Source organism: Anser cygnoides, chromosome 5 (assembly GCF_040182565.1).
Source record: "Anser cygnoides isolate HZ-2024a breed goose chromosome 5, Taihu_goose_T2T_genome, whole genome shotgun sequence".
Lineage (NCBI taxonomy): Eukaryota > Metazoa > Chordata > Aves > Anseriformes > Anatidae > Anser > Anser cygnoides.
The window spans coordinates 59,534,148-59,546,805 of NC_089877.1; the positions used below are offsets into that span (position 1 = coordinate 59,534,148).

Here is a 12,658-nt window from a genome sequence, read left to right on the forward strand (position 1 = left end):
TCCAAAGGTTTTATTCTAAAAGACAAATCCAAATAACGTCTGTTTCAATGGATTTAATAATATCTGAAGCACTCGAGTAAACAAATATTTTAATAAAAAAAAGTACTTGAAAGTGCTCTCGATCTTGGGGAATCAACTTCTTTCAGGCTCCGAGTCACTTCGGTAATTGAAGTCAACAGACACTGAGGATGAGTAATGCTTTCCAAGGACACGCTCTAAGACCCTGATCCTGCAAGTGCTTATGCCGATGCTTAACTTTGCACGAGCGCGCAGCCCTGCTGAAATCAACACAACTGCTCTTGCTGCTCGTCGTGCTATCGACAAGGATAGTTCTGTGGATTTCAGTAGAGGTGTACGTGCTGGTGAAGTTAACTGTACACAGCGCTGCCTGAAGCATGTAGACTGAAATTCCTCCTTTCTTGTTTTCCTTGAGTATTGCTCCCGTATTGCACCAAGATGTGATAGGCCTTTTTAGCAGGCAGCACAAGACTGGTAAATACAGTAGCTGGATGGCTGAATTCACTGTTTAAATATTTCCTTTCAGTTTTTCTGAGGAGTATGGAATTAGCTACAGCAGCATTACCAAGGCCTGCTTTATAGGCAGAAGCAATGCTTATTTCTTAGACTAGCTGATAGAGTTGGGAAACAAACAAACTTTTGCTTGCAGAAACCTTTTCTTGGCTCTCTGCCTCTCTCTGCAAACCTTGTCTGGCTTATGCCCTTAGAACTATTATGGCTACCACACTGCTATTATTACAGAAATGCCAGAACATGGAGTAACAGCGTGTTGAGAGACTCAGTACAAAAACTGAGAATTTTTAAAATGGAGAGTAAACAAGCAGTATGTAAACTTTGTCAGTGCTAGTGCAGTTGTGCAGCATAACAGGACTTTCTGCTGTACTTTATTATGTTGCTGCAAAATCTTATATGGAGGTGTGGTAAATAAACTTTTTTTTGTCCCCTTTTTTTTTTTTATCTCTGCTGTGAAAAAGACATTCCTACCTTTTCAAGTACCCATTATTTAGCTTGCATGGTGCCTCACAGCATGAGTTCAAGGTGCTTTGTCCTGGACAATATATAGTTTAAGGCTTCAATCCTGTGTCAAATCTACAGGTGTATGAAGTTCTAGTGACACAATAACGTCATCATTAGGTCTGAATTTTTCCTGTTGCAGGATTTTTGGCAAGTGGAGGCAGATAAAACAAGGGAGAAGAATAATTACAGTATTCCATTAAGTTTATTCCATTAGACTTGCTTATATGTTGGTGGGTTCTCTCTCCTAAAACTCTGTCTGGGTAAATTGTCAGAAGGAGAACGGTAAAGAAAGAGCGAGGGTTTGGGAAAGTTTAAATTAATCTTTACCCATTCCATCTGTTTTGAATATGTTTGTAATACTTGTTTTCCTTCAGTAGGGATATGTCCTCAGCACCAACTACTCCTCCATCAGTGGATAAAGTAGACGGATTTTCTCGGAAGTCCGTCAGAAAAGCCAGACAGAAGAGGTCACAAAGCTCCTCCCAGTTTAGGTCTCAGGGCAAGCCTATTGAGTTAACTCCCCTGCCTCTGCTGAAAGGTAAGATCAAGAATGATTTTTAATTCAAAACCAAAACAATTTTACTTTACAGCTGACTTCTAAACTCAAAGTATTCTATTGCCAGAAATTGCAGGGAAATTTTGCCAGTAATGAGGAATGTTTCATGCCAGAAATGTATGTATTTAAGCTCCACAAAATACTTTATCTGTGACTTGAGGGTGTGGTAATTGTTTGTGATATTTGTGGAAGTTTTAAATGCTAATGTTAACCCGTACCATGACTTGAACTTTCAAGGCACACAGACTGCTCAGCAGTTGAGCTAAATGAGCAGTAATTTTGGCGAAGGCAGATTGATTTGTGAGCAGAGGGAAACTGCGTGACTTTTAGGATCTTACCTTGTAACGTGTGGGCCAGCAGCCTGTGGCCCTGGTGCCAAATCTAGCCCGCAGGCAGGTCATGAATGACCTACAGCAAAGCATTACTGAGGAGATAGCATTTGTGAGTAGGTAACTCCCAGCTCCTAGCTTCTGCTGCGTTTGGAAATTGAAAGGTCCCATGAGCTGCAGCATCTCAAGAGGAAAGATTCTGCCAATCAGGTCTTAGGCAAGACACTACTGCTTGGACAGCCTGCATATTCCCACTCCAGATGAGTTTCTGCTGGCAAATTTAACCTCTAATTTGGGAAAGAAAATCATGATCCAGCATACAGCTCTTAAAAGGATGCCAATATCTCTGTAATATCTTGAATGCTTCCCCTAAATCCTAGTTGTCACTGAACTTCAGCACAAATCCAGGGGCTGACAACACCTCTGAGAATTGCATGTGGCTGGTGTGGAAGAGGGAATCACCTTCCAGATGTGTTTCCTTTTACTGAATTCTTAAATGTTCTACTTGGTTTTTAGATTTTTTTTCATTGCTATTTTTTCCCATTACAAGTAATGAAACTAAGCACAGTTGATACTGATAATTCTGGAAAATAACAGGATTAATAGGTTTAATATGAGGCCTGTCCCATTTTTGCTTTGTGGGCATGTAGATTTCCCATGTCCCATCTTCTACCTGTTTGACAGATTTGGTAATCAGTGTGCAGAAATACGTATTGGATGTGCAATTGCACTTTGGTTTGGTTCTTAGCCTTGCTACTTCATAGGAATAGAGAAGTTGAGGGAAAACAAACAGGCAAAACACAACAATAAAAACCCAGCACATACCCCTTGTATGTATGTGTCTTTTAAATTAAATGAAACTTAGATTGTAGGATTTGTTCTGCTGGAGTTGTTACTGAAACATTTGGGGCTTCTTTCTGTGGGATGTGTGTGAGAATGCCCAAATGGCCATGCTTGGAAAAAAGCAAGGTCCATCCAACTGCGCCTTGCTGGGGCTGACTGACCCGTTTGGAGAGCAGAAGAGCAGGGTAGGCCTGGAGTGACTCTGGAGCACACTTCTTCTCTTCGCCATTTTTCAGCCCAGGGTCTGTCAACACTGGTGGATTTTTGACTTTGTAGTCTGCAGCGAATAAGCTTTTATGAAATTTTCCAGTGGTTTAGAGAAAGTATGATAAAGAAGCAAATGCTCCTTTAAAATAATTTCAAAACTCTCTTTTATACTTCTGCGGGTTGTTTTTGATCATTTCTCAGAAATACATCAGCTAGTATTTTTAAGTATGTGAATAGAGTTTGTCCTTTCGGTTAAATGGATAAATGACTGGCAAACATTTAGATTTATATTTGTATAAGTGAATAAATCAATGTTAAAATTATTTTACTCTATTGTGTAGCCCTTTTCAGGGAACACACTAGATGTTCTGAAACATAGGAAAACCATTGGCTTTGTCTGAGGACCTGGTCTTGCAGGAACACGGTCATATGCAGGTGCTTAATTTGACTCCTGTAGCTAGTCCCATGGATTGAGATATAAAACTATAATAAGATAAAACAGATGGGGCGCAGAGAGCGTTGTTGAGACATTTATGATTAGTGTCATAATGAGTTACAGTGGTCCAGCTTCAAATTAAGAATCTGATCCTGTGAGTTAGTTTTCCCTCTCTGACTTAATGTGGATTCCCGCAGGCACAGGGATCTACCTGTGCAGGTCAGTTTGTAGGATTTGGGCCTAACAATCTGAAACAGCAGTGGTGTAGGTCCTTCCTGAAGGGACACTGGCAATTAAATACTACACTATTCTTCAGAAATGTTCTTGACCTACCTATCAACGTTCTTGATATTTGTGACAACTAGGAATATTTAACCTGAAAGGAGTGAGAAAACAGAACTCTTCTGCATTTTTTATTCTTTTCCTGGAAAATTGCCTGGGAGTCCTTATCTTTTAAAGTCTTAGGATTGTACTTACCTTCAAACAAGTGACTAGTCCTATTACTTTACTCAGTAACCATATAATTTCCAATTTTATCCTTATTATTTGGGTCTTTCAAACCAAAACAGAAGAACTATCAGCAAAATTGCTTTTTTTAAGACCCTGAAGAATGAGATCAGTTTGGAGATCTACGGTTGCTAGGTTTATTTAAACTTCTTGTTTTGGGTAAGTTTCAAGTTTAGTCAAACCTCTTTAGAATTTTTCAGTACAGGAAAGTTTTAGAGGACAGACCTTGAATTCAACCTCAAACATATTTTATATTTGTGATGGAGGGGTTCTGCAGACAAAACCACACATTCTATGCTCCTTTTTTTTTTTTTTTTAGTAGAAATATATTGCATATTGACAGTTGCAGGCTGTCTTCTCTCAGAGAAGCATCTGCATGGACTTCAGTATCATTTTTTGATCACAAGAATCAAGTATGCAGCAAACTAGATAAATGCTAGTCCATTCTTTGCAAGTTCTTATGCTGCTGCTGTCACCATAATGATTTGAGCACCTTCCAGTCGTGTATTAAGTGACGTGACTACACATCTGTCACATCTTATCTGCTCTCATTCCTTTCCCCAGGGGCAGAGTCATATATAGTGAAATGGCTCGTTTTGGTAGTGTTTTAATGCAGCCTGCTGCTTTCTGTGAACATACATGAGTGTGTTGCAAAAACAGATAAGTCAGAGTTGTTGTTCATTTGGTAATAAAAATCTTGCAGGAAAGAGAAATAGGAGACAGACTATGTTTCAGTGTTACGGACAAGTTTGAATGATAACTTGCTATTTAGGAAATTTAGTGAGAAGAAGTAGAGTTTTCAGTGTTGCTTCCTCCAGTTAGAGAAAGTATAGGGAAATGAAGTTGTTACCATGTGTTCTATTATTTTTTTAATTAGCAGAAGTGTGTGTATTGTTTAGCGCTGTGTAAACAAACACTTGATGTATTTATAAAATGCAAGGTGCCTTCTGAGGCTCTCTTGGGCTCTGTTCAGACTTCGGAAGGCTCCAAGCCAAAAATCTCCTGTGATCTCCTACAGTCAAGACTTAACATTTTTGATAATTTAATTATTTTGTTATTTATTGCACTGTAACTCAATCTAATTTGGAATTCCCTTTTTATACGATGACTGATGTTGAATATAACATTTTGAAAGCAGCCTTTGCTCCTTTGTTTTGAGTGTAGATGAATGGGACAAGAAGTGCTGATGGAAGTTGTGATGCAGTTGTCCTGCATTTTCAATGTGTGAATTCTTAAATATGTTTCAGTCTCACTTGTATTTAAATGTTTGCATGCTCTTGCCTGGTGTATCTTGCACTGTATTATGGTTTCACATTTTGCCTTTGCTTTTAAAGAGCCGTCAGGGCTGGCAGGTCCCTTAGGAAGCTGGTTTGTGGCAGGGCAGTGTTGGTGAAGGGCCCTGTTCTGGAAATGCCTACATCCACCTCTGTGCCTTAGCCAAATCCACACCAAGTTTGTGGCGTGCCTCAAATCATGCTTGGTCTGTAGTGGAAGGTAGTATTGTATGTGCACTGGTAAGGGGTGTTGCTTACTGGAAGATGATTTTACTTTCATTTTGTACAGATAATCTTTTTGCTTGGAAGTCTTGAGCAGAAGAACAGGAGGAGTGCAATGCTGGAAAGCAATTAGGTGGTAAAAAGTATACTGTAATACTGGACACGTGAAAACAGACCAATTTCAGCACTACCTGTGAAAGCAGAACGGAGAGTTCAGTCCTGTTTTGTGTCAGTACCTGTAACAGCAGGGGAGTGTCCAAGGGATGAAGACATACATGCAGATGATTGAAAAGATCATATGGTTTATGAATAAATGTTGAGCATCTTGAGAAATTGGGCAGAAAGCTAGCATATAATTCACAGTATTCCCCCCTCATTCATATCAAAAATACGTGAATAAGGTAAAGCAAACCATACACAAGTACAAACGTAAGGTTGTTTTTAGCAAATTTTAAAACAATCTATCCCATTTTTTAAATTTCAAGGTATGCCTGTTGCTTCCTATCCTCCTTCCACATTTTCCAGTGGTCTAATATAGTGTAGTTACTTTCAGGTTTTTTAAAACGAGCGCATGTTTTTGTTGAAAACAGGCCTCAGCTCAAATATAATTTTTATTTTTAGATAATGTTTCTTCATTAAAATAGGCACTCAGAACAGAAGTTCTCTGTCAACAATACCAATTGCTTTGCTACCTCAATATTATGAAATTTATTGAGCTTCTAATACATTTATCAGATAGTTTCCATGGTGTTAAAGAACTGCTGTAGTGGCAACAAAAGAGCACTGCATAGTCAAAAGGGGAAAATCTTTCACTTGCTGTTTGCTTTTGATCATTATGTTATTTCCCTATAGGTGAGATTTTATTATAAGCATTTCGTAAGAATCCTATCTGTAGGTCAAATGCTGTAGGTCCTAAGTAGTCAAAAATCCTATCAATTCTAGAAGACTTCTGCTTAAGTGAGAATTGCAAGATGTGTACCACCTTTTTCAAACATAGCTACGTTTGATTTTTAAAAAATATCTTCTTTATCATAAGATTTAAGACTGAAAAAACTGTTTTTAGAATACCACCTTCAGAATTGTACATATGGGAAATGTATATTATTATCTGAGTTGTAAAAGAAGAAAGCCTCAATTTTCTGTTGACGTCCGTGGGGGTTTGGCTGCTTGTCATTTCTGTGCTGGTCTCCATTTGTGAAATTTGGAATGCTTTACAAATACCAACGAACTATGAATAAAATATCTAAACTAAATACTTTCTCCTAATTTATAAACAAGAACGTGGGTTCATAATGGCTGTGACTTTCCAAAATCAAATTTTGCTTTGTTTCCATAATTGGTAATAGATCCCAGGACTCCTCAATTATTGTCTGGAAGAAACCCTGGAACTTGGTTTGTTCTGTACATAATCAATGGTAAATCAAACATCAGTCCTGGGACTATTATAAAGAATTTTGCACTTGTTCTGGTTGAAGTAAATCTGGACATAATAGGCCTTCTCGGTGTAAGATTTGAGAAAAGGGCCATAATCCCAAAAGTGAGAAGGATCTGTCCCTGTTATTTGCCTTAAAATGTGTGGGGTTCCTGTCATACATAATTAAGATCTTCACTTTTTTTTTGTGCTCTTGGCAATTCTTTCTTAAATTTATATTTAACTTCCTCTTTAATTTCGTAAACATCTGGTGCTTGTAGAATAATTCCTCCAATGGTCTTAAAGATTTCTGTTTCTGAAATCTGTTTGTTTAGTAGTGTTTAGAGAGGGCCGTACACCAATTACATTCTGTCTCTTTGAAATTTTCACTGCTTGTTGTTGTCTCCCACATCTGGAATGTGGTTTTGTAGAACTACACTTGTAGAAAACGTGCATTTGTACAAATGTTGACTTGGAAGTTAAGACCATATAAAACAAACAAACACCAACATAAAACTTCTTACTCCAGCAATGTATTAGTGAAACTGCAGTTGTTGAGAAATCCGCCCTGCTTAGCCCCGATGTTCTAATGGTCTTTGTTGCTGTTCAGTTGTCTTTATTTATGTGTTTTTAAGTCTATTTAGGTCTGGAGGTTTTTCCTTTAGCCTGGCCCCACACCTTGAGTGTAGTTGCCTTACTTCCTGAATTTCTCAATCCACCTCCTGGAAACGTTAAGAAATGATCGTTCCCACCTCTTTCTTTTTTATTATTTTATTTTGTAAAGTGAAGTGACTTGCAGTCACTGCGTAGGATATATTTCTGTACTATTCATAAGATCAAGTCTAAAATCTTGATAATTCTTTGCAGGAACGTCTAGATTTAACCACCATCAGAAGCATTTGTTTTCAGTCTGTATTTCTCCTGCATGTCTCTGTAATACGCTTACCAGGGTTGTTTATTTCTTTAATAATGAAGTTTTCTGTGTCCAAGTGTAACCCTATGGGTCTGTAATAGAACCTACTGTTTCTGTAATAAGTACCTCCTTTATAATCCTTTCCCAAAGTACTTTTGACAAATATAAATTCTGGTTTAGCCATTCAGTCGTTTCTGTATAGCATATGTGATTGTTGAAGCATAGTGCTGCCTTGATAATTGATTATGATATGGAGCTTTACTGTTACAAAAGGTGTGTTTTCCATAGATTTGGAATCATGTGTGTGTTTATAAAAATGTGAGCTTACGTGTATTACATGTGTATAATACACATCTGTGTATATAAACAACTTATATGTTTATTTAATGTCACGTATAAAGTTTAGGTATTGAGTTTATTTCATTTTCTTTTATTTATTTTTTAAAAATTCACTACTTGTGATGGGATGCTACTTCTGTTCATTGGTAAAGTTCTGTCATAAGGAGGCAGGCCCTTCGTGTTCGTCCATCAGAAGCGTGTGTCTGCCTGAAAAACGAGCGCTTTTATTTGTGCTTGCTGGGGAGTGGGAGGAGGACGATCGACTATTTTTAGGTTCAGGGTAACTTCCTTTCACCTACAGTTTGCTCATTCAAACTGCTGCTGTTTCTTTGGCTCAGTCGTGCAGAAGTTCTTAGATGAAACACACGAGAGGACTGGCTGAGTTCAATGAGCTTTGGTAGGGTTAAGCGTTTATGGATTAGTTGTGGAACTGTGTGATCTTTGTAACTATCTAATTCAAAGATATTAACAAATGGATGCATGCTAGTTCATAAAAACTTCAGGAAAATCTGTTAGAAAAATGTTACAGTCTTGTTTCAGAAGTCCACAGCAAGGCTTATCTTAGTTTGAGCCCTTGCTGACTGTGGTGGTGGTTGTTGCAGATGCAGTTAGGTGATTTTTTTTTTTTTTTCTGTTTTTCTTCTGGTTGCAAACCTCCTTTGAGAAGTTTCCAAGAGTACGCCCCAGTGCGCTGCCTCTCATTTGTGCTGAGGCAAGTGTTTTTGGGGCCACAGTGTAAACCGGATTGTTAAATATGTTCTGCCTCCCCCCTTCTTGATTTTTTTTCTTCTTTTTTTAGCCATCATAATCTCAGTGATCTGCTTTATTACCCCGTGCCCTCTCAAACAGTTGAATCAGTGGAACTTAAACGGGGGTGAACTTCTGCATAGGGTTGGTGGCTTCTCTGTGTGTGGTTTTCGGGGGGGAAAAATGCTGTGCAGCCTGAGGATCTGTATCAAGTGTTTTGAAAAGATATGGTAGCTGTCCAAAGAACTAGTGTAAAATACTTCTGCGTGCTTAGTCACTGCACTTGATTGAAAAACTGTTTTTTGCAAAGTCTTGAAGTCAAGCTATAGGGAAATTGGTTTTGTTCAAAAGTCGTAATGATTTACGATAATGGCTTGTTATAGGGTTCTTGAACAATAGGTTTCTCTAGTTGATAGTGATGTGTGTATAATTTTGAAAATGTATATGTTCTTACATGTAGTTAATGTAACAACATATTTTCAGCCTATAGGAGGTTTATTTTTCCTATAGGTATTTTATTTTTGAAGTCACAGCATGTCTCGTACTGATTAACTGTTGTATTAAATTGTATTACTTGAAAACAAAGTATGTAATAATTTCATTTTAAAACACTTCAACAGTTCATGATGTTTTTATTAGGATCATTATTTTGCATTTACACAATTTATTAAGGTTTGACACCATTTTGCCCTTTCTGATCTACATGTCAGGTTAACTGGGGGAGTTTCCTCCGAATGTAAAGTGCCTGGCACCTTCCCGAGCATTTGCAGGAGTTTGTGGTAGAGAAGGATCACAGCATAATGGGGTTGGTAAACCTGGTTAAATGGTCAGAAAGTGAGAAAGAGAAAGGGATCCTTTCTGAGTAGCTTCCTAGAAGGAGAAACAGAACAGCAGATTGCTGTAAAGTCTGTTGAACATCACCAGACATATTGCTAGCTCTGTTGTAACAGTGGCTTCATGTGTTCCCTGACCTGGAGAGCTTCTTTCAGTAATTTAGTGTTGGACTTAACTATTGAGCAAGTTAAAAGAGAGGTGGAGGCAAGCAGTTTGTTATTATAAAAGTTTGTGCCTAATTCAGTGGTTTTGGACCATTAAAAGTTGAAAATTTTAGGAATTTAAATAAATGTATCCGCTGCAAAACATCAGTCACAAACTTAACCTTCCTTAGTTGATGGTTATTTTGCTGAAGTTAAAATAAATCATCAATGGTATCTCCGGGATGATGAATAAATGCAGATAGCTGTGTGTACCTTGTGGCAAAATACTCATTTTTAGGACTTGACCCCTAGTTGGAGATAATGGTTAAGTACTCGCATACAGTCATTTTATTAAGAAAAATCTAATACCTTTGTGAAGAATAAGGGTAAGGTGAAATTGTATCTTGTCTGCAGATGTACTCAACTGTCAGATTTTCATTAAAGCAATGAAATAAATGCAGCTTGCATAGGCACCCATCTTATGCCGTTCATTATGAATGGTGCCTAGGCATAAAATATACTTCATTGTGTAATGGAGGGAAAACTACTACTTTAGCTATTCTTTTATCCTATAGTTAAGATCTGTTGTTGGCATTATTATTTGTAATGGGTCTGTAGCTTTCTGAGGAGCATGAGAAAAAGATCAGTGTTATTAAGAAGAAATAACTGTGTTTTGTGTTGGATGTGGTCTGTGGTTTCATCCCTTAATGCTTCTCACCATGCCTGTGATACCTATCTGCTCTGGGCTGCCCTTCTTTTGCTTGGGGTTTCTGTGCCTCTGTCCAGTGTCATTAATCTTATTTAACATCATCTTTACTTTCTTTGCTTCTTTCTTGTGTGTGCTTGTACCAAACTTGTATGTTAAAATTTTTGTATACAGGTTGCAATAAATTTGTTACTTTCAAGGTTTTGAATGTCATGTGGATTATGTTGTAAAGGAAGACTAGTGTAAATAAAATTCCTAATGTTACAAATTGATACTGGGGATGGTCAGAAACAGAAGAAAGGGTGGTTCAAGACTTCAGGGCAATTAAATATTCTCTTCTGTTATGTTAACCAGCAGGATGTAATGTGATTGCATGAACTCTCATAACTTTACAAGTTTAGCTCGTGTCCTCTCCGCTGTCAAGTTCCAAGAGTAGGGCATAGATGTTCCATGCAGTCTATTTTTAAAAAAGAAATTCGGTCTAGCAAGTGTTTTCTGAACTCAGTTTAGAGCAGTTAACTGTGTGTGTTTATACAGAATACATTTTTCCATCCAAAGATGGAGAAGGTGCAAAAGATGATGATTGCAGCTGAGGCAATGCTTGAAGCCAGTGTAGTGAACATGCTTGTTGAACAAAGTGAATGTTACCGACAGAGTCAGTTTAGCAGCTGGTTATCTTTTGGCGTTTTCAAAGAACATTTTTGGGATAGTTTTTGCAGGCCATAGTTGAGGTGGCACAATCCAGAATTGTCGAACAGCTTGGGTTGGACCTTACAGATCACCCCGTCCCAGCCCCCTGCCACGGGCAGGGACCCCTCCCGTCAGCCCAGGCTGCCCAAATCCCATCCAGCCTGGCCTTGGGCACCTCTAGGGATGGGGCAGCCACAGCTGCTCTGGGCAGCCTGTTACAGTGCCTCACCTTCCTATACCCGAACCCGGCATCACTAGTTATCATCGCTCCCTTCAATTTCTCTTTATTCCACCCACCCCATGCTTTCCTTTTTTTTTCTTTGCTTGTTCTCTATCACTGTCTTCTTTACTCTGCTTTCTTCTTCTTCCCATTACCTCTGACAGATACAATTCACTTACTTTTCCACAAGAGGGTGATAAAACTCACTCATACATATGAAACCAGGCGTTCCAGGTGGAGTGGGTTGCAGAGCTTATTGAAAATCTCCATATAATAAAATCAGCTGTATTTAGAAAGAGGAAAAAAAGCCTGTTCATCATCTTAAGCTCCGTCAGCGTGTTACGGCGGTTGTTTGTCTGCGCTTCTGGAGGCAAGACGAGACCCTGTCAGGGAGAGATCCACCCTGCGAAGAGCGTGCCAGTGCCGTCCTGCCTCTGCTGCAGTAAGCAGACCTCACTGCAGGGCAGGCTTCTGCTCCTCGTGCAGTTGCTCTCCTTGGCCTTTATGCTCTTTGTGCTTTCTTGATTTTTTTTTTTGCTGTTTATTATTAGAAGAAGCAGAATCTCCACCCCCCTAGCGCTAAGAAACTTACAGCGGTTGAAATTTATTCTCACCTTTCAAAAGTGCAAAAAGGGTGGAAAAGGCAAGACAGAGAGAGAGAAAATAGAAATCTCTATCTGCTTTTGACCAAACCTAGACCTTAGACATTTTATTAAAGATTAAAATCCTCTCTGGTTTGTGCTTCTAGGATCAGAAAGGGTCTATTGGTTACAGGGCTGATGGAGAGAAGCGGTTATTAGTCCTTCTGGGAACAGTAATGGATATTTTGCCTAAAGCTCTGACACAGGGTTTGGCTCATGGTTTATTAGAGTGGTTTATTTGTCTCAGAGTATGCTGGATGGCAAGGTGCAGTAGCAGACCCTGTAGGTATGTGTGGCAAGTGCTTTAGTGCACTTTGAGGAAGAGGCAGTGTATTGGGGGTGCTCTTAATCTGTGTTTCGGATGCCATAAACTCAAAAAGTGTCCATTGCTATCAACAAAAGAATATTAATGCTGTAAACTTAAGAATATCAGCTGCCAGATTGTCTAGTAAGCCACAAGTGAAAAGTGCTGCAGCGAGTCCCTTCTCATTAGAGCAATGAGCAAGCGGGATCTATGCTGTGGGCTAGGCGTAAGCTAAGCAGTGGAAAGGCTCCTGGAAAAAGTCTAGACACTTCATCGCAATGAGTCAAAGGGAGTCCTGGCA

General features: G+C 38.8%; 1 protein-coding gene across 6 annotated transcripts in view; it reads left to right on the forward strand.

The window, feature by feature from the left end:
- The window catches only part of PPP2R5E (protein phosphatase 2 regulatory subunit B'epsilon), an 80,480-nt gene that overhangs the window by 7,025 nt on the left and 60,797 nt on the right, over window positions 1–12,658 (forward strand). For 4 of the 6 annotated variants that reach the window (XM_048080636.2, XM_066998473.1, XM_066998474.1 and 1 more), the window contains one exon: window positions 1,410–1,573. In XM_048080636.2, coding sequence (XP_047936593.2) covers window positions 1,417–1,573 — 157 coding nt within the window. In that variant the 5' untranslated portion in view covers window positions 1,410–1,416. The remainder of the gene's footprint in view (window positions 1–1,409; window positions 1,574–12,658) is intronic. The other 2 variants (XM_013182988.3, XM_048080640.2) reach the window with 1 other exon arrangement.